The sequence below is a fragment of the Gorilla gorilla genome, chromosome 7 (genome assembly GCF_029281585.2).
Source record: "Gorilla gorilla gorilla isolate KB3781 chromosome 7, NHGRI_mGorGor1-v2.1_pri, whole genome shotgun sequence".
In the NCBI taxonomy this organism is placed as follows: domain Eukaryota; kingdom Metazoa; phylum Chordata; class Mammalia; order Primates; family Hominidae; genus Gorilla; species Gorilla gorilla.
In genome coordinates this window covers 32,750,004-32,772,848 of record NC_073231.2, presented here as the reverse complement: position 1 = coordinate 32,772,848, position 22,845 = coordinate 32,750,004, and the positions used below count along the sequence as shown (strand labels likewise).

At 36.1% G+C, this 22,845-nt stretch overlaps 1 protein-coding gene across 5 annotated transcripts in view; it reads right to left on the bottom strand.

Moving 5' to 3' along the window:
• FZD3 (frizzled class receptor 3) overlaps positions 1–22,845 on the bottom strand; it is an 80,292-nt gene that overhangs the window by 22,942 nt on the left and 34,505 nt on the right. The window contains exon 6 of one of the 5 annotated variants that reach the window (XM_063709165.1): positions 19,434–20,653. The exons of the other annotated variants lie outside the window; for them this stretch is intronic. Coding sequence (XP_063565235.1) covers positions 20,636–20,653 — 18 coding nt within the window. The 3' untranslated portion in view covers positions 19,434–20,635. Of the gene's footprint in view, positions 1–19,433; positions 20,654–22,845 lie in introns of those variants that run through there. 5 annotated transcript variants of the gene reach the window in all.

The following is a 22,845-nucleotide window of genomic DNA, read 5'->3' as shown; positions in this document are numbered from 1 at the left end:
GGCCCAAAATCTTTTAAATAAAGTAGAGTAAAATAATTTTACAAATTTGATGTTTTCATTTATAAGGTTTTATAGGTAATTTTCTTATTATGTGGAAAAAATATACTCCTGAAAATTTGGCAATAAATTTATACTCTATACATTGAGCCATATCTATCTATCTATCTATCTATCTATCTATCTATCTAGATAGATGATAGATATTTGGCTGACATTAGTCATCTTCTAAAATAGGGAAGAATGGACAGCATTTGTACAATGGCGGGAGAGAGGCAGTGGTGATGTAGATGAACTTCTTAAAAGAGTAATGTGAAAATAAGATGCCATAGAAGGAAAACAGTGATAGTTTTGATTACTAAAAATTTAAAACTTCTATAGAACAAAAAGCCTTAAATCAAATTAATAGAATAATGACTAATTAGAAATATCAACTGCATTATCAATCAATAAAGCAAACCTAACGAAAAGAAAATGAAGAATAGTCTAGGCGTGGTGGTTCATGCATGTAATGCCAGCACTTTGGGAAGTCGAGGCAGGCAGATCATCTGAGGTCAGGGGTTCAAGACCAGCCTGGCCAAGATGGCAAAACCCCATCTCTACCAAAAATACAAAAATTAGCTGGGCATGGTGGCAGGCACCTGTAGTCCCAGGTACTCAGGAGGCTGAGATAGGAGAATCGCTTGAACCAGGGAGGTGGAGGTTGTAGTGAGTCAAGATTGTGCTACTGCACTCCAGCTTGGGCAACAGAATGAGACTCAATGTCTCCAAAAAAAAAAAAAAAAAGATAAAAGAAGAAATAAAGTATTTGTAAGACAAAAAAAATAGCAGAATTAATAACCCAAAGTTGGTTATTGAAAAAGGATAGGCCAGACTCCAGTCTGATCAAAACAACAAAGGGAAGAAAACAGCAAACACACAGACACAGAAATGATAATAAAGAAACAGATGCAAATAGAGAAAAATTAAAGAATCTTAAAAAGATTACTTTGCTCAATTCCATGCAAATAGACTTGAAAACCAATGGAAACAAATGATAGGAAAATGTAATTTAACAAAATTGACTCCAGAGGAAATAAAAAAATTTAAACAGATATATTATAGAAGAAATAAAGTTGTCAAACAGCCACCTCCTCAGAAAGCACTAGACCCAAAAGTTTCATAGGAAAATTCTAATAAACCATTAAAGAACACATAATTTCAAATTGTCTGAAAACACAGAAAAAGAAAACGATTAAAATTATTTATATAAAGCAAGCATAAAATTGTACTTAACAAAGCCTCCATAAAGAAACTATTTATTTATGTCTCATTTAGGAATCTGTATGCAAACAGAATTCAACAGCAAATTAAAAGAATAGGCCAGGACCAAACATGGGAATGCAAAGATGGTTCAATATTAGTAAATTTATTTATAATTCAACATATTATTAGATCAAAGGGAAAACATATGATCATCTTCATAAATGCCACAAAGGCATTTGATAAAAGTATTCATTCTTGATTTTTAAAAGCTGTAATAAAATACAGATAGATGATGAAGTCCTTAAAGACACTATGTATCTATATCTCAATCCAAAAGCAAACATCATGCTTAATGGAAACACCAAAAGCCACTAGAAATATTTTCATTAAAATATGGAATACAAGAAAAGTATCTACTGCCACCACTCTTAGTTTAACCATTTCAACAGCTCTAGACTGCAATTAGATAAAAGAAATAAAGGTTATAAAAACCAGAAAGGAGGAGGCAATGTGATCATTATTTATAAATAATATAATTTTATACCTGGAAAAACTAAGAGAATAAAGTAAAAACTATTATAAATTATAAGCTGGGTGGCTAGGTATGAAATTAAATACACAAATAACTTTCACGTATATAAATATCAATTAGTAGATATAAGAAAGAAAATTCTTCATTTACCATTGTTATGGGCTAAACTGTCTCCTCTATCCAAATTCATATGTTGAAGCCCTAACTCCCAGTACCTCAGAATGTGACTGTATTTGGAGGTGGGGCCTTCAAAGAGGTAATTAAGGTTATGTGGGTAGATCCTAACCCAATCTGGCTGGTATCCTTATAAGAGGAGGAAATTTGGACATAAAGACACCAGGCATGTGTACACACATAGAAAGGCCATGTGAGAACACAGCAAGCAGGCTTCCATCTACAAGCCAAGGAGAGAGACTTGAGAGGAAACCAAACCTGCCAGCACCTTCATCCTGGACTTCCAGCTTCTAGAGCTGTGAGAAAATTAGTTTCTGTTGTTTAAGCTACCCAGTCTGTGGTCTCTCACTGTGGTAGCCCTAGCATACTAACACAAACTATAACAAAAGAGACAAAACACCTAAGAATAAATTTAATAAGAGAAATGATCTGTTTGAAGATGTTTTAAAACACACCCCACTTCAAACATGTTCTTAGTTAGAAATAATTTATCATAAGAATGCAGATTCTCCTTGATTTAGTTATTAAATTTGACACAATCCCCAAATTCCAAAAAAAATACCAAGAGTTATATGAGAATTAGACAAGTTGATTTTAAAGTTTACATGGGAAAACAATCAAGAACAAACAGGAAAGTCCTGAAAGAGAAGAGAAATACATCATTAAGCTATAATAATTAAAACTGTGTAATTATAGAACACAGTGTTTAATATAAGCAGTATTTAAGTAAGTAACATTTCAAATCATTCAGAAAAAATACGTTTATTCAATAAATGGATTCTGGACAGGCTTCTAGAAAAAAACAGAGCTGAAGCCATACCGTATTTCATACCTAGATGAATTTCTAAAAGATCAAAAATTCAGGCCAGGCGCAGTGGCTCAGGCCTGTAGTCCCAGCACTTAGGGAGGCTGAGGCAGGTGGTTCGCTTGAGCCCAGGAGGCAGAGGCTGCATCGCACCACTGCACTCCAGCCTGAGCAACACAGCAAGACCTCGTCTCAAAGTAAATAAATAATTAAATAAAAACAAAAAAACAAAAATTCAAATGTAAGAAAAAAATTAACAACAAAAAAGAAACCATAAAGTTAAAGTTGTAGATGAAAGCTTTTATTTCGAGGATAGAGATGAAGAGTGACTTTCTAACAATGACATAAAACTTAGAAGCCATCAAAAAGAGACAAGTGAGCTGGGCACGGTGGCTCACACCTGTAATCCCAGTGCTTTCGGAGGCCGAGGCAGGCAGATCACCTGATGTCAGGAGTTCGAGACCAGCCTGACCAATATGGTGAAACCCTGTCTCTACTAAAAATACAAAAATTAGCCAGGTGTGATGGTGGGCGCCTGTAGTCCCAGCTACTTGGGAGGCTGAGACAGAAGAATTGCTTGAATCTGGGAGGCACAGGTTGCAGTGAGCTGAGATCATGCCACTGCACTCTAGCCTGGGTGACAGAGCTAGGCTCCGTCTCAAAAAAAAAAAAAAGAGACAACTGTGCTACATAAAATCCCACATTTCTGCATGGCCATAACTTTCATAACAACAGCCAAAAGACAATAAAAAAAGCTGATATAAAATTGTTGCAAATTATATGGCAGATAAAAGGGCTAATTTCGTTAATGAATAATAAACTCCTACAACTAAAAAAGCCCATGACCCGAAGAAAAATAGGCAAAATATATCAACAATTTACAGAAAACAAAAGACATACCTAGAGCTCAGACTCATAGTTAAATTATATGCTGGTACTATTTTTTAACCTATCAAATAGCTAAGATCCAAAAGTCTGACAGAATATTGCATTAGCAAATGTGTGGACGAATATTCTCATATATTGGTGATAGAGAGGTAAATTCATAAACCTCTATAAAAGACAATTTGGCTATGTCTATCAAAGTTATACCCTTTGATTAAGCAACTATTTTAAAAATGTATGCTACAGATATATTCATATATATCTGAAATGATGTATGTTCAAGTATTGTACACATATCATATACCAATTGTAAAATATTAGAAGCAATATGATTTATCCATTCAAAGGAATACCATGAGGGCATGAAAAGATACTGAGGAAGACTTTTCTCTTTTGGTATTGATCTCCAAAACATATCATTAAATGACAAGAGCAAGGTAGGGAAGTGTGTATGGGAGCTACCAAGTGAGTAAAAAAAGAGGGAGCAAAGGAATATACTTGTTTGTACACGCATGAACATCACTGAAAGAGGATATATGAATTCCTTATAAAATTCCAAGTTACCCTTGAGAGGGGCACTGGGAAGCTGGGAAACACAGGCAGTGATAGAAGGGAGACTTTTCCCATATACTTTTGTAGCTTTTGGGTTTCGAACCATTAAAAACTTTTTTTTTTTTTTTTTGAGACGGAGTCTCGCTCTGTCGCCCAGGCTGGAGTGCAGTGGCACGATCTCGGCTCACTGCAAGCTCCGCCTCCCGGGTTTATGCCATTCTCCTGCTTCCCAGAGTAGCTAGGACTACAGGTGCCTGCCACCATGCCCAGCTAATTTTTTGTATTTTTAGTAGAGACGGGGTTTCACTGTGTTAGCCAGGATGGTCTCGATCTCCTGACCTTGTTATCCGCCTGCCTCAGCCTCCCAAAGTGCTGGGACTACAGGCGTGAGCCACTGCGCCCAGCCTCGAACCATTAAAAACTTTTAAGAATAAAAAAACCCAGAATTTTAAAAAATATATGTATGAAGATTCTAAATATAAAAATAAGTGCTGGGTGGGGCACTGGGAAACACCCTCACTGTTGGTAAATTGGTATAACCTTACTAGTATACAATCTTGTAAAACTTATAAAAAATTTAAATGTATATTCCATTTGATTCAGCAATTCTATTTCGAGAAATAACATCCTAAAGAAATAACAGGTCAATAATAGGGGATTGTTTAAATAAATTATGGTACATCCAAATTACCAAATATACAGTCATTCAAAAAATAATAATGTAAATGAAAAAAGGAAAATACAGACAGTGGTGTGCTGGTAAATGTTTTAACAACTGGCTCTCTGGGTCAAGGGAAGCCCTGATTTGCAGCATCTGCCTATTTCGATGGTCATTTTCAAGCAACCAGTGTGATATCACTGAAGGTGGAACTGCATCTTATGAGCCTGAGAGCCAGCTACAGCACACAAGTAGGTGTAGACTGATGTGCTAAATATGATCACCATTTATGTTTCAAAATTATACAGTCATGTGTCACTTGACAACAGGGATATGTTCTGAGTGATGTGTTGTTAGGCAGTTTTGTCATTGCGTGAATATCAGAGTGTACTTAGACTAAACCTAGATGGTATAGCCCACTACACACCTAGGCTTTATGGTATAGCCTATTGCTCCTAGGCTACAAACTTGTACACCAGGTTACTGTACTGAATAATGCAAACAATTGTATTACAATATTAAATATTTGGGTATCTATTTAAACATAGAAAGGGTAAAATAAAAATACAGCATTATAATCCTATGGGACCACCATAGTCGCATATGCGGTCTACGGTTGACTGAAACATTGTTATGTGGTGCATGACTGTAATATCTATAACATTATTTATACATATATTAATATGACTTTTGGTATGTTTTTAAATATACCAATATGCACTGTTCTGGCCATCTATGACTGTGTAAAAAGCTACACCAAAACCTAACGGCTTAAAGCAAGAATTTATTATCTCTCACAGTTCTGTGAATTGACTGGGCTCAGCTGGGTGATTCCCACTTGGGTTCTCACATGTAGCTGCAGTCAGATGATGGCTGGGGCTGGAATCATCTGGATGTTAGTCTGAGCTGGACATACATACAGGATGGCTTCTTCACTCAAATGTCAGCTAGGATGGCTGGAAAAGACGGGAGCTGACTGAGAAGATCTCTCCCTCTCTCTGTGAGTGGTCTTCTCAATCACCTTTCTCTCTTTCTGTTTCCCTCCCTTCATGAAGCCTCTCTATACAGCTTAGGGACAGCCTGGGCTTCCACACATCTTATGATCTCAAGATAGTCTGACTTCTTACTAGAGGCTGACCTCTCCCAAAGCAAGCATTCCAAGAGATCTTAGCAAAGTCTTGGGGTCATACAGAATCACTTTTGTTGCATTCTACTAATCAAAGGCAAGTCTCAGTGCCAGCACAATTTGAGGAAAGGGACTACTCAAGAGCAAGAGATGTGGCTCCCTGGTTGGAGGCAGAGGGCTGCATCTCTCTGAAGAGTAGCTACCATAGTGATTGCTACATATGGTTGGAATGTTTGTCCCCTCCATAACTCACATTGAAACTTAAACCTCAGTGGGGGAATATTGAGAGGTGGGGCCTTTAAGAGGTGTTGGGTCATGAGGGCTCTGCCTCATAAACTGATTAACGGGTTATCACAGGAATAGGACTGGTGGCATTATAAAAGGAGGAAGAGGGACTGAACTAGTACACCGAGCCCTCTCGCTACGTAACGCCCTGCATCAACTCAGGACTCTGCAGTTCCCATCAGGAAGAAGACCCTCGCCAGATGCAGCCCCTTCAACCTTGGACTTCTTAGCCTCCATAACTGTAAGAAATAAATTCCTTTTCTTTAAAAATTACCCAGTTTCAGGTATTCTGTTTCACTCAACAGAAAACGGACTAGACACATAGGGATCAAAAGTATGGAAAAATGTAAATTGTGGTTATATTGATTTGCAGGGAGTAAGGGGGCTTTTACTCTGAGTATGTTTTATCATTTTCTTCCCACATATTTTGGACTTTTTAAAAAGTTGAAAAGACTATACGTGTATAATCAAAACTGACAAAACATTTAACCAGGAAAACTTTTACTGTATTAATGGAATGCCAAAAGTTCATGAGATACAATGTAAATTTATATTATGATAGATATCAACAAATGTTCTACAAATTGCTCTAAGAAATTATCAAAAATTATACTGATATTTAATCTACAGTATATAGTGAATATCAAAAATATGTAAAGTAAGCTATATAAATAAATCAATGGTCAACTAGATAGAAAACACAATAAATTTCTAAATGAATCAATACCTAGGACTTATATTCTGCATACACAAACACATCCTTTCTTGCATTTTCCAATATGTATTCTCCAATATGGCATACTACTACTTCTTAAAGGCAGATATTCACATCATATTAAGGAGGAACACGTGAATGTAGCAGATAAAACAGGTTGAAAAGCGTAAAGTACTTAGAACTGTGTTTGACACCTAATAAATATTCAAAAATGTGTTTTAGGAGCACTACTATCCCAGAAGATATTAACAGGTAATCCATATTTTATCCGATTTTATTTTACCGCAGAGTATCATACTCTGCGGTAAAATAAAATTTGGGTATTATGAGCCTCCTCCCCACCCGGAGGGATTATACATTAATATATTCAAGGTTCTGAGAAGTCCTGAAGAACTGTTTATTTTTGTTTACCTCAGTGTTTTCTAAGCTGATAGATACATCTCCCCCACTGAAAATTAAGGAGTTGGAATAGGTAAATTCTAAGGTTTATTCTAATAGCCTATGAGCCTATTAAGCTGGAAAAACTTTACTGGGGAATTAGAGACTAGTTTTGCTACAAAAGTTATTTTCCTTTTCCATGATTAAAAAATCTATCATATTAGTTAAAATATACATGTTAACCATGACTGTATACATTCTTTTTTTTTTTTTTTTTTTGGCTCACAAAAAGAGAAAATCTCATAAAAGTAGAGTGTGGGCCAGGCACAGTGACTCATGCCTGTAATCCCAGCACTTTGGGAGGCTAAGGCGAACAGATCACTTGAGGTCAGGAGTTCGAGATCAGCCTGGCCAACATGGTTAAACACCGTCTCTACCAAAAATACAATAATTAGCCAGGCGTGGTGGCAGGTGCCTGCAATCCCAGCTGCTTGGGAAGCTGAGGCAGGAGAACTGTTTGAACCTGGGAGGCAGAGGGTGCAGGGAGCCGAGACTGCGCCACTGCACTCCAGCATGGGTGACAGAGTGACACTCCATCTCAAAAAAAAACAAAAACAAAAACAAAAAAACAGTGGAGTATGGTAAGGCAAAGAATGAGAGCTGGGAAGCAGACTTCAAATCACACTGGCTTATACTCAATAAATGGTGAGAAAACAAGGACTAACTGAAGAAAAATAATTATTTGTAAAGAGGTGACTTACGTAAGTAATATGATGAAGAGGATGAAGGCAAAGAACATAAAAATTAAAACTAAGAATTGTAATGAAAAAAGATAAAGAGAGCTAATCAGAGTTGATTGCAGAATTAGAACAATTGTGTGATGTGAAGAGCACTGGCCTGAGTAACGTGACGTAAGTCAAATCACTTTTTATAAAATAAGAGGCTTGAACTTCATGACTTCAAGGTTGTCTTCAATTCTAGATGACTGATCATCTAGAGTCTAAATCCTATCCTTAGAGATACATCCTATCCTACTCATCCCTTTGTTTACAGATGCAATCAAACTCTAGGGAAGTGAACTGATCTGCAAGGTCACACAGCTAATTAACTCAGTCACTTAAATACTGAGTGCTACCATGACCTTGTACAAAAGACATAACAGCAAATAGTCAGAAAATTCTCTGCCCTTGTTGAACTTACACTGTAGAGCAGGGTAAGGGTGCAGTGCTATCAATGTATAGGAACTAAAGAAATCTTACAATTTCAGGTAGCAATAAGAACTAAAACACAAGGTAGGGGATAGCGTGTGTGGGTGTGGTGTGGTAGTGGATGGGCAAGCTATTTTATTTTATTTATTTCATTTTTTGAGACCAAGTCTCACTCTGTTGTGCCCAGGCTGGAGTGCAGTGGCAGGATCTTGGCTCACTGCAACCTCTGCCTCCTGGGTTCAAGCGATTCTCCTGCATCAGCCTCCCGAGTAGCTGGGATTACAGGCATGTGCCACTAGGCCCACCTAATTTTTGTAGTTTTAGTAGAGATGGGGTTTCACCATTTTGGTCAGGCTGGTCTCGAACTCCCTACCTCAGGTGATCCACCCACCTCAGCCTCCCAAAGTGCTAGGATTAAGGAGTGAGCCGCAGCGGCCGGCCAGCAAGCAATTTTAGATCAAAGTGGTCAGTAAAGGCTTCTTCAAGGACATGACATTTAAGTAGGGATTTAGGCAGAAGAAACAGCAATAACAATAATCCTGACAGAACAAGTTTGCTGTCTCTGAAGAACAATAACAAAGAGGCCAGCAAGGCTAAAAGTGAGCACGGATGGAAGAGAAATGGTAGGAGACGAAGTCAAAGAAGGAGGTAGGGGTCCAGTCATATATGGCACTGCAGGGAGTGGTTAAAAAAAAAAAAAAAAAAGGATTTCATTCTAAGAGTAACAGGAAGCCACTGGAGGGTTTTGTACAAACCAGCAACATGATCTCGCTTATGTTTTTAAAACTTGCTCTGGCTACTGTGTTGAAAATAAACTAAAGAAACAAAAGTAGAAGCATGAAGATGAATAGGAAGGCCATTGTGAATTACTGAATGGCTCGGACTAAGGTAGAGGTGGAGGTACTGAGAAGCTGAAGGATTGGATCTGAGATATGTGAGAAAGAGAGGGTCCAAAGATAGCTCCAAATTTGGATCTGAACAACTAGCGGATAATGATACCATTTACTGAATGGAGCAGAACTGGGAACGCGATGCAGGAAGCAGATTTGAGAAAAATTCAGAGCTGTGTTTTAGACATACTAAGTTTGAAATGCTTTGTAGACTTTCAAAAGAAAGTGTCATGTAAATAGATATTTTGGAGCACAGAAACAAGGTTGGGCTGTATAGTCTGAAACATGGGACTGGATAAGATTATACAGAAAAAAGGGAGAAAGGAAAGAAAACAGAGAGCCTAGGAGAGAAACCCTATCTTCCAACTTCGATTCTCTAGCACCTTAAACTGCACTGTCTGTGTAAATTAGAAATATTGTTCACGTAACATAAATGCTTGAATAAGAGGGAAGGAGCGCTAAAAACAAAATCAGGAATAGCAACAACCAAAACCTCCAATTAGGCAAGAAGATTTGGAAGACAGCAGGGATGTAACACAGAACATTTTGCATTACAGGGTTCTGGTTAAAGCCAAAATTCCAGAAAAGACAAGTCAGCACTGCCCATAGCAGGGATGCAGTGTGAAAGCAACTCAAATAACACCTGTTTTTTGAAGATGCCACAGGCAGAGTGTTGGAGCCAGAGGGCCAAGACACTGAGGAAGAAGAGCCAAGCTACTGCTATAAAGAAGGAGTGTCCCCTTATAAATGAAGAACAAAGAAGAAGAAGGAGAATACATTATTATCTACTTATAAATCACACAGAGACATAAAAATAGTGAGGTAGTTAGTATGTAAAACAGGCCATATACTAGCTAGAAAGGCAAAGCCTACTAAAGAAAAATATTTGAATAAAGGAAATGGGATACGGTGTTTAGTTTTTATTTTTAAAAAGCCCTATAATAAACTGAATTTTATTTATTTATTTATTGAAAGGGGCTCACTCTGTCGCCCAGGCTGGAGTGCAGTGGTGCAATTCTCGGCTCACTGCAACCTCCACCTCCCAGGTTCAAAGGATTCTCCTGCCTCGGCCTCCTGAGTATCTGGGATTACAGGCACCCGCCACCACACCCAGCTAATTTTTGTATTTTTAGTAGACACAAGGTTTCACCATGTTGGCCAGACTGGTCTCAAACTCCTGACCTCAAGTAATCAACCTGTCTTGGCCTCCCAAAATGCTAGGATTATAGGTGTAAGCCACCACACTTGGCTATAGAATTTTTAAAGAAAAAACTCACAAAATATTTCAGTTCCTTGCATAATTAAAATGGACAAATAAGAAAACTGTCAAGTATTCTTTTTAAGTGTTCCTGAAAACATTATATTCCTATTGATGTTATATCACATTTGCAATTGGAAAAAACTTACCTGATGTATCCCAGCACTTTGGGAGGCCGAGGCCAGTGGATCACCTGAGGTCAGGAGTTCAAGGCCAACCTGCCCAATATGGTGAAACCCTGTCTCCAAAAATACAAAAATTAGCCTGGTGTGGTGGTGGGCACCTGTAATCCCAGCTACTCGGAAGGCTGAGACATGAGAATAGCTTGAACCCAAGAGGCGGAGGTTGCAGTGAGCCGAGATCGTGCCATTGCACTCCAGCCTGGGCGACAGAGCGAGACTCTGTCTCAGAAAAAACAAAACAAAACAAAACTTACCTGATGTATTTCTTTGATCTACCTGGAGAACACCTGGCAAAAAAGGGAGACATCAGCATCTACTTGCTGTAAGCTCTGGGTCTTGATGACTGTCCCTGTTCTACAACAGCCTGGCTAGCTATAAATAGCCTACATTCACTATCTTCTGAATCACTGATCTCCACTAACACTGCTTGGATTTAATCTACAGAGTTGCAATAACTCCTTTCAACCACCACATAAAAACCATTTACCTGCATTTTGATTTTTCTATTTAGATACACAATCCACCAAAGACCCCACGGCTTAAATTATTTTTAATTAAATAGAAAAAAAACTACTCATGCTAAGGGTGAAATATCCTGCAAAAAAAGAAAAACACTTGAGGTATTTTTTTTTAATTATTGTGATGGCCTAAATTCAATACTTGTTTTTGAGACCTTAGCTTTGAATCAGGCTGGCAGAGTCCTTGGCTTCTTTCCCTATCAAGAGGAATCTATACTTTACTAATAGAAGTACATATTGCATTGGGTTTGCTTTTATTTTTTTAAATAAATTCATTGCAAAATATTGACTTATATCAAGCCTATGGTCACCTAAAGCCCACATAAGAATGAACTATTCATCAGGTTCATACAGAGTCTGTCATACAACTGGTAAGTGACAACAGTTCCTGAATGGAGGTCTTCTGATTCCCACTTTTGCGTACTTTTTAACTACACTACACCGCTTAGCAACCTTTACTGTTATTATGCTTTGAAAAGTCACCTACTTGTCCTATCAAATATAACGGCTTATTATGTGATAGTAATTAAGACAATGTAGCACTGGGACAGAAAAATAGACCCTCAACTAGAACAGCAAAACAAATTTCACATATGGGAACTTGATACATGACTAAGGCAGTATTATAGATCAGTGGAGAAAAGATGAACTAGTCAATAAATGGTGCATGCAACCTAGATTCCTCACATGCGCAGCTCACAACAGGGTTTGCGCTCCTATGAGAATCTAATGCTGCTGCTTACCTGTCAGGAGGCTCAGGCAGTAATGCAAGCGATGGGAAGTAAATACAGATGAAGCTTTGCTGGCTCACCCACCACTCACTTCCTGCTGTGTGGACCTATACTGGTCCATCGCCCGGGGGTAGGGGATCCCTGATATAGGGTATAACTATCATATTCCTGAAGGTATCTTTATTTTTACTAGGTTTCTCCGTATTTTTTTAAGAGACGAGAGAGTAAGAACTAAAAACTAACTGTTCTTTAGTCACAGAACCATCTGATTTCCATGTTTATTTTCTCTTACTAGGCTATGAACTGTAGGGCAGAGGCTGTATTTTATTCACAGTTGCTTCTCCAGCAACTATCAATATGCCAAAATATATAATATATATATAAAATATATAACATATATAACAAATGGTTTTGCATTAATGAATGAATTTTATAAAAGGGGAAAAACAAGTTGTGGTTTATGGGAGAATAGTTTCTAGATTCATTTAATATTAGACCTGAGAAAAAACCCCTACAGATTATTCAATCCAATCCCCTAAAATTTTAGAGACGAAGAAAGTATAAACTTAGTGACTAGCCTAAAGACACAAAACTAGTTAGAGATATAGCCAGAACTACATGATGTCTCTCCAAATACTCAGACCTGTGTTTTTTGCATATGAAGAGGTGTAAAATGATGTTAAGTCTGTAGGCTTTGGAATCAGTTCACATCCCAGCTCTGTAACTTACTGTATGACTTGGGATAAACTGTATAAATATATGAGACTCAAGTTTTCTCATTTGTAAAACTGAGTACAATATAACTTACTGGGCTAATGTGAGGATTAAATGAGATGATGTGTATAAATTGTTGAGCATAGGACATGACACACAGCATATAACTTAAAAAACTAGAAGCAACTATGATTATTAAACTATGTTGCTTCTACTCTACTATTCTCATAAAATACTAAAATTATTTCCTTAAATTGGTATGGTAATGCCTTCAAAGATTACTGGAAATACGTCTTATTTACATGTGTTTATTACAGTGATAGGTTAGAATTCATTTTTATTTATTTACTATAGTGATAACAGTACTAGATTACATTGAATTATTATTATTATTATTTTGGAGACAAGAGTTTCACTCTTGTCGCCCAGGCTGGAGTGCAGTGGCGCAATCTTGGCTCACTGAAACCTCTGCCTCCCGGATTCAAGCGATTCTCCTGCCTCAGCCTCCTAGGTAGCTGGGATTACATGCGCCCGCCACCACGCCCAGCTAATGTTTGTATTTTTAGTAGAGTCGGGGTTTCACCATATTGGTCAGGCTGGTCTGGAACTCCTGACCTCAGGTGATCTGCCCACCTCGGCCTCCCAAAGTGCTGGGATCGCAGGCATGAGCCACCACGCCTGGCCTATATTAAATATTTTTAATACTATTAAGCAGTAGAGTAAAAGGCTGAATCCTCAAAAGTAGAAATGAGAATGCAACAGTGACAATTTATATGGGACAGAAAAATGTCATAGGTCATCAACCACTGTTATAAAAGAATGATCAAAGATGACAAAGAATAATACTTGCTATAGATGAGGGGTCAACAAACTACAGCCTGAAGGCCAAATCTGTCGCAATGCCTGTTTCTACAAATAAAGCTTTATTGGAATACTTCCTTCCATTTGCTGACTTACTGTCTATGGCTGCTTTTGTACCACAGCAGCAAAGCTGAGTAGTTGTACCATAGCAGCAAAGCTGAGTAGCTGCAGCAAAAACTAATGGCCAGCAATGTCTAAAATATTTATTATCTGATCTTTTACAGTTTGCCATGCCCTACTGTAGATAATGGCAAGTACATTGAATTTTCTCCTAAAAATGTATAAACTATTTGCATATCAGGTATTTCTGCAGTGAAGACTTAAACTGAACACACAACTTAGGTTATTCTGTTTAACAGAGGCCAGAATAATAACTTGTATATTTTATCATATTTATCCAAAAGTGTCATTTGACAGTATTTTACAACCAGGACATAACAGTATTACAGTTTCTATAAATTTCTATAATAGTCTATGTTTCCTTCATATCGTATTCTGTAATATTTTCTGGCAAAACAAGAGATATAGAATATTTTTTCAGGGAATTCTCATTCTTTTCCTCTATTACAGAAACTAAATAATTTTGAGGTTTGGCCCTAGGAAGTCATAGGTAGGCAGGATATTTACCAATTTAAAGATTAGTAGAAAAACAAAAAAAAGGTTAGTAGTACTACATATTTATACAAAAGAATTACTCATTGTCTAATGTTGGCAGCGTAAAACATACCCATTTCCCTCATGGTCCTTTCATAAACAATTCTGATTCCTTTTGGAACTGCCTGGTAAAGGGAAAGACTCATCAGAAAATGAAGCTAAAATCATAACAAATTAGATTTAATGTTATTCTGCTATTTTTGTATTTTTCTGAATCAAGACTACATAAAACAACAGATGGGATGCCTTGTGTGCTCAGAAGAATAGAAATAATATTTTTTGTTTGTTTTCTATAAAAATAATTTTTCTTTGAGACAGGGTCTCCCTCTGTCGCCCAGGCTGGAATGCAGTGACACAAACTTGGCTCACTGCAACCTCCACCTCCTGGGTTCAAGCAATTCTCCTGCCTCAGCCTCCTGAGTAGCTGGGATTATAGGCGTGTGCCACCACAGCCCGGCTAATTTTTGTATTTTTAGTACAGATAGGCTTTCACCACATTGGTCAGGCTGGTCTGGAACTCCCAACCTCAGGTGATCCACCCTCCTCGGCCTCCCAAAGTGCTGGGATTACAGGCATGAGCCACTGCGCCCGGACTATAAAAATAATTTTTAAAGAATTCTACAAATGGCTGTAATGTGAATTTGACAGTCTTGGCTAAGCTGCCTGTACTATAGTAACACATTTCTGTTACCAAAATAAATGTTCTAGTGTCAAAATTCCTTGGGACATACTGCATTAAATTAGATGGATGAAAGAGATGAAAAAAATGAAGGGGCATTTTAGGAAAGGAAGGAAACGTGCTTTTCAAAATCGATGTTTAAAAGAAAAAAATGACTCTAGTACAGAGTATAGGATAATCCTTTTTAAAGCCTCAAGAATTATGTACTTGTAATAACAGGAGTTAATATCAAAATTTTACTTTGTGCAAAGCACTCCGGTAAGAGGTTTATATTTGTCATTTAATCTTCATTGCCACCCATGAAGTAGATATTACTGTATTTAACATATTATTTTCTGCATTTTACATGAAGGAATGGTAGCAACAAGTCATAAACCCAGCCTGTCTGATTTTAAAGCCCACATTTTTAATGAATATTATGCTAAATTCAAAATCTTTTCTAGAACTATCAAGAATCTTTGAGAACTGTAACTTTCACAGGATACTTTGAAACTCTTAGAAGGCACTAAAAATAGAGGAAATTATTATTAGACCAAAAAAACCCAAATATCTGTAAAATTACTGATCTGTTATTTTAAAATACACAATATAAAAAAGTATTCTAGAAATAAACCAGTTTTTAAATTGTGAAATATTACTCTGACTACTCAGACTATATTTCATAATTAATTCAGAATTTAGGCATTCAATACTACTTTTCAAGTATTATTTAATAAACATTAAAAATGAGTGTTCTTGCTAAAAATGGTTGGTATAGTATTTTAAAATCTAGGTAGTGACATCAAAAACAAACAGAGGCTGAAAGACTGTCATAGCCAAGAGGAGGCCAAGGAGACATGACTACTACATGTCATCCCCTGGATGGGATCTTAGAACAGAAATAGGACATTAGATAAAAACTAGGGAAATCTGAATAAAGTATGAACTTTAGTTAATAATAATGTATCACTATTGGTTAGCCAATTATAACAGATGTACCATAGTGATATGTTAATAACAGGGAAAACTGGTACAAGGCATATGGGAACTCACTGTGTTATCTTCACAATTTTTCTGTCAATCTAAAACTGTGCTAAAACCTACAATTTTATTTAGAAAACAGAAAAAAAAAAGCCAGTGAAACTGTTTTCAGCTAGAACACTCATTTTAAAATACTTTACACCCAGCCAATTTTTCTTCAAATTATGAATTTACATTCATGCAATTTGCACTAAACCCAATTGGTATTTTGAAAAAACATGATAAAAAATTCAGGAACTAATTTTTTCAGATATTTGAAAGTTTCTGTAATGTGAGAGATAACTGTTAAGCAACCTTATTGGTTTTTAAGCAAATATATTCAAATATTTTCTCTAAGTCACCTGAGGAGACTGCTCCATCATTGCTTAAAACATTTAAAAAACTTCTTATTAGGAATTATCATCAGCGCCTACTAAGTGTTCTATAAGGCACACTCAATAACAGCAGATCTTTATTCAAGTATGTGTGGGTATTACTTCAATATAAAAATTTCACATCACTGGTGCTCAATTCAGAAGTCTGTATAAGATTCCTCTAAAAATAAATTCTGAACAAAAACAAATATTAATATCCTAATATCTGAATATTAAAATCAAAGTAGGGCAAATTATTGTATAATTCCATTTATATGAGATATCTAGAATTAAATTAATAGAGACAAAGTAGAATGGTAGTTGACAGGGCATGTGGGGAAGAAAAATGGGGAGTTATTGTTTAATGGGTGCAGAGTCTCACTGATTGATTGATTGATTTTTATTGAGATAGGGTCTCGCTCTGTCACCTAGGCTGGAGTGCAGTGGTGCAATCACAGCTCTCTGAAGCCTTGACCTCTTGGGCTCAAACTATTCTCCTGCCTCAGCCTCCCGAGTAGCTAGGACTACAGGCGCATGCCAAGATGCCTGGCTAATTTTTATATTTTTTGTAGAAATGGGGTCTTACCATGTTGCTAAGTCTTCTCAGTTTGAAAAGATGAAAAAGTTACTGGAAATGGATGGAGGTGATGGTTGCACAATGTGAATTTACTTAATGTCACAGAACTGTACACTTAAAAATGGTTAAAATGAGAACGTATACATAATGTGTGTGTGTGTCTATAAAACTACAATTAAAAAAACAGGTGGCTGGTCTTCTAGTTTATCTGTAGGCTACAGTTCAGATGGGCTATAGTTTGCTGATCCTTAAGCTAATGTAACTATGTAAGACACATTACTTCTTTCTGCTTTAAATGCTTTTGAATGGCAGGAATGAAGCCATGCTATCTATTTGAAAAGGTTGTTGTGGATATCAGCAATCACAGATTTTACCCACAATGAAGTCTATACAAATAAGACTTCATGTTTATAGTACTTTATCTTTTTTGAACAGGCCAGGTTTAACTCAACATCTATTTATGGAAGCAAGATTGGAAAGCACAAGAATCACAAAGGAATTCATGGGACTCACATATAGAATAAAACTTTAGCCACACCAGCACTATCTTCCAGAACAGTCTCTGAATTATTATGCTAAAGAGAAAGGAAATCCTAGAAAAAAAAATACACGTTGGAGGGAATTTTTAAAATGTATCCAAGTGTTACTAACCCATGAGATGTTAGGGTAAAAAACATCCCTTTCCATCAGCTTTGTGAGGGGACCCTTCTGTGAAGAACAAAAACCCAGAGATACCCAAACTTCAACAAATAAAGGTTCTCAAACAAAACAAAACAAAACAAAACAAACATGAAGTTACTTAAAGTTAAGTTCAGAAGACAGAATGAGTGTGAATGACCAACCTGGTTAATAATGGTCTTTTGGTTAAATTTAAAGTAACTATTAAATGTATTTTTAAGATACATTTTAAAATATTGACAATAAATCAGTTAAGCTTTCAATTCAAGAATCTAGAAAAACAAAGTAATTCTAAAGAAAGCAGTAGGGATGAAATAAGAAAAGAAATAATTGAATTAAAAAGATAATCTTTGGTGGCAGCAGTGGCTCAGGCCTGTTATCCCAGTGCTTTGGGAGGCTGAAGAGGGAGGATCCCTGAGGCCAGGAGTTTGAGACCTGCCTGGACAGCATAACATAAGACCCCATCTCTACCAAAAGAAAGAAAAAAGAAAAACCCTTTAACAAGATTGATCATGGGGGGAAAAAAACAACATATTTATTAGGAGCAAAAACTAAAATGGTAAAAACATTTTAAAAATGAACAAATTTATGCTAATGTATTTAAAAAGTTAGATGAAATAATGTTCCAGAAAAATATAAACGACAAAAAATGCCTCAAGAAGAAATAAAAGACCTGAATAAAACCATTAGTATTGAAGAGATTAAATGGTAACTTACAAAAATCTACTTTCTTAACCAACTTCTTTCCTTTTACTTCAAAGATATGAGGACAGAGTTTTACAGAAGGATGCGCAAATCCTTTCCAAGAGTAGGCAGCTCTTACATGAAATATAGAAATTGGAAAGCAAGTGAGACAAATTTGTCCCTATTTGCAAACAACATGATCTCTAGAAAGAATATCTAAGAGAATCCATACACAGTCAGAACTAATAGGAGTTCAACAAGGATGTTTGATATAAAACCAATACACAAAATAAATCAGGCCAGGCACAGTAGCTCACACCTATAATCCCAGTCTTTAGAAAGCCAAGGTGGAAGGATCACTTGAGACCAGCCTGGGCAACACACGGAGACCCCATCTCTACAAAAAAAAAAAAAAAAAGTTAGCCAAGCATGGTAGCACATGCCTGTAGCCCCACCTACTTGGGGGGATGAGGCAGGAGGATCACTCGAGCCTGGGAGTTCATGGTTACAGAGAACTATGACTGTGCCACTGCACTCCAACCTAGGCAACAGAGCGAGACTTTGTCACAATAAATAAATTAAAAAATGTTTAAATGGCATGCCTGTACACCATCAATAACCAATTTAATGAATAAAAACGTAAATAAACAAGATATTAAAACTCAGTATTGCAAAAATGGCAATGTTCCCCAGATTCATTTATAAATCGAAAACAATTTCAATGAAAATCCTGACAGTGTTTTTCATGGAAAATTGATTTTAAAATTCATACAGAAGAGCAAAGTACCAAGAATAGCTAAAATAGTTTTGAAGAAGAAGAACAAGGTAAAGATGTGGAGTTGACACATGGTTATACAAATGAGAGAGCCTAAAAATGAAACTTGTGCATGACAGAGGTTGCATTACAATTGAAATAGATGAACTATTTGATAAATGATGCAGAAAGCACATGTCTTATCCATATGGAAAAATAAAATTGTGTTCCTTACAACATTCACAAAAATAAATTTTATGGGATTAGAGATATGAATCAAAAAAGCAAATTGTAGAAACTGCTAGAAAAAATACAGCAGGCCATTTTAATGACTTTAATGGCAGGGAAGGATTACCTTAAAACACAAAAGACTAAGAAAGCACAAATAAAGGGAAAAGACAAGCCACAAAGCAGAAAATATCTTTAACGCAAATGACTGACAAAGAAAACCAATAATATTTAAACAGTAAAAAGCAAATAACCTAACAGAGCAATGGACAAAGATAACAAATAGGTAAATCACAGAGAAACCCCAAATGGCCAATAAATATACGAAAACACATTCAACCTTACTTATAATAAGGAAAAGGTAAATTACTACAGAATTGAGATATTATTTAAAAGTCTGGCAAAAATTTAGAAGCCTGAGAGTGCCAAAATGGGGACAAAGGGGAAACTCATATTCTGGTGTGCATATAAATTAAAATAACCACTTAAGTTGAACATGCTTATAGCCTACAACGCAAAAATTCCAATAGAAACTCTTGTTCATATTTAAGAAATGAAAGTGTTACAAGAATATTCACTGAAAAATGGCTTACAACAAAAAATTAGAAACAACTATATAATTCATCAATAAATGAGTGAATAAATTGCAGTATAGTTATACAATAGCATACTCCACTGCAGTTAAAACAAATTATCAGTACACATATCAACATATATATTCTCAAAAACATAAAACTGAGTTAAAAAATGAGCTACAGAATGATCTCACATATATACATTTTTAAAACTTGCATAACAGCAAATTTTATGGATAAACACTCAGCGACAGTATAAAAATATTCAGGAGAATGAAAAATACCGTATTTGTGAGAAGGGTTTCTCTAGGGAGGGAGGAAGAAGAGGAATGGAAATATGGAAAGCAACAGAGGAGGTATCAACTGTATCTTTAATATTAGATACATAGGTACACAAACAGATACAGATACATATGCCATAATTTCAAGATTTCAAGGTAGTTGGGTTGTGAGTACATGGATATTTATTTTCTGTATCTCTATATATTTGAAATATGTTATACATTTCCTTTATATTAGTAAAAGGAAACATTTTAAAAAATAGAGTTGCAGTATTAAAATAAGTGCAACTCAAAAACAAAATGTTGAGTTAAAGAATTTAGTCAAAGAAATACATGTATGTGTGATATAGTTTATGTACTGGGTAAAACAAACATTTTTTATAACTACGTATGTATTGGTAATTGTACAGGCTTTTATGGGAATGAACAAGTCCAAATTCACGATGATGGTTGTCTCTGGGGAGTGAATAAGAGGAACAGGATTAGGGAAGGGTACACAGGAAGTTTCAGCTAAATCTATGACTTCTTTAAAAAGTCTGAAGCAAATATTGCATTTGCTAAAGCTTAGTACTAGGTGGCTTTTAAAAAACGTATCTATATGTAAATAATGGTAGCAACAACAATAACAGACAATATAGAGCCAACATTTTGAGCACTTACTATGTAGTAGCCACACTGCTCCCATCCAAGTACTAACCAGGCCCGACCCTGCTTAGCTTCCGAGATCAGAAGACATCGGGAGCATCCAGGGTGGTGTGGCCATAGACTAGCAGCCACACTTCTAAGTATTTACATGCATAATCCTAAAAACAACCCTAGGAGGTAGATTCATTACTATCCTCATATTATGAGGAACTGAAGCAGAGGTAGGTGAAGTTCATCCAAGGTTACAAAGTTAAGTAATTAATGAAAGTAAGAAAAGAAGCTAGGACTCCTACTCCAGCTTACAGTTTAATACCTATGTTATTACCATCGTTTGTTATTCATTTCTGTATGTTGAAAATATTTCTTAGAAAACACTATTAATCCCCCCCAACACACACACACACACACACACACACACACACACACACAGATGTATTTCAGTGTAGCTCAAACTGGTTCTAAAGATGCTAAAAGAATTCTAGGTATGTCATGAAAAAAGCAGCATCCCAACTACTCTACTGATTTACATGTTTGAGGTCTGGTATTTTTTAAGACCATTATTTCATGGTCAAACATTATTTCTTCAATAGCCCTAAAATAATAATTTAGAATCCTAGAAACTGACATGGGGAAGCATAAAATATAACTCAACATCTCTCTCTCAGAGGGAAAACTGGATTATTTACCTTTAGGTCTGAAAACTCATATTAAGAGTTTTTAGTAAGCAGTTCTGGCAAGAAATTGAATGGAATTTCAATTATTCATTTTTTCCTAGTCTCTAAGTTATGAGTTGGTTTATTTTTTAAAAAGTCAGTAGCTAATATTATATAATGATAAAATATCATTTGTATAGGACTATTTATACCAAAATAAAAGGGAAATTGGCATTCTCAGTGATCAAAAATGTATCAGCATTTATTATGTGCTAACCCCATACTCTCTGTAGCAGTAACCATTTCTTAAATGTACATTTCTGTTACCATGTCTTAAAATGTCCCCTCTTCTCAAGCAATATACCCACAATATCATTACTATCATCTACAGAATGTCTTTAAAAAACAAAAAAGTTCTTCTTGCAAAGAGTTCAGAGTATAGTAGTAGGGGAAACAGATGAGTAAACAAAAGTTATCTGTAATCCTTAAGTACATCAATAAAGGTATTTAAAAGTATTAGAGTAACAAAGGTTGGAGGAAATGGAAAGGTGGCTGGTGCACTTTTATAAGAGGAAATCTGGAAAATGACGAACAGGAGACACCACATTAGAGTACTCTTTTAAGAAAACTTGTTTTAAAAGAAAGAAGAGAGGCTGGCATGGTGGCTAACGCCTGTTAATACCAGCATCTGGGGAGGTCCAGGAGGGAAGATCACTTGAGGCCAGGAGTTCGAGACTAGCCTGGGCAACATAGTGAAACCCCATCTCTTAAAAAAATGAAATAAAAAATTAGCTGGGCATGGTGGTGCACACCTGTAGTCCTAGCTAATTGGGAGGCTGAGGCAGGAGGATTGCTTGAGCTCTTGGAGTTTGAAGTTGCAGTGAGCGATGATCACACCACTGCATTCTAGTAAGACTCTGTTTCTAAATAATAATCATAAATATATAAAAGAAGGTAAGGTAATAGTAGGAACACAGATTCTAGAAGTACTAAAGAGAGAAATACTTAGCATTAACTCCTCTGATCTATTTTCCTTGACTACATTTACCTAAGACTAAATCCCAGCTGTTCATTTACTATTCAAGAACAAGTCACTTAACATTTCAAAGCTTCAAATAAGATACTAGATGTTTAAGAACTCTAAATTACAGAGGGAATCTGAATAAATGATCTCTAAAGTTCTTTCTAGATTTAAAATTCCATAATTCTAAGACTACCAGAGGCTCTGAACTCTTTAAACTGGAAATCACAAAATATTCAGTATGCAAAGAAGAAAAATCAAGATCATTGAGTTTTTATACTTGCATCTTGTTACTTTTGCAAAACTGCTATTAATAAACCAATTTCTAA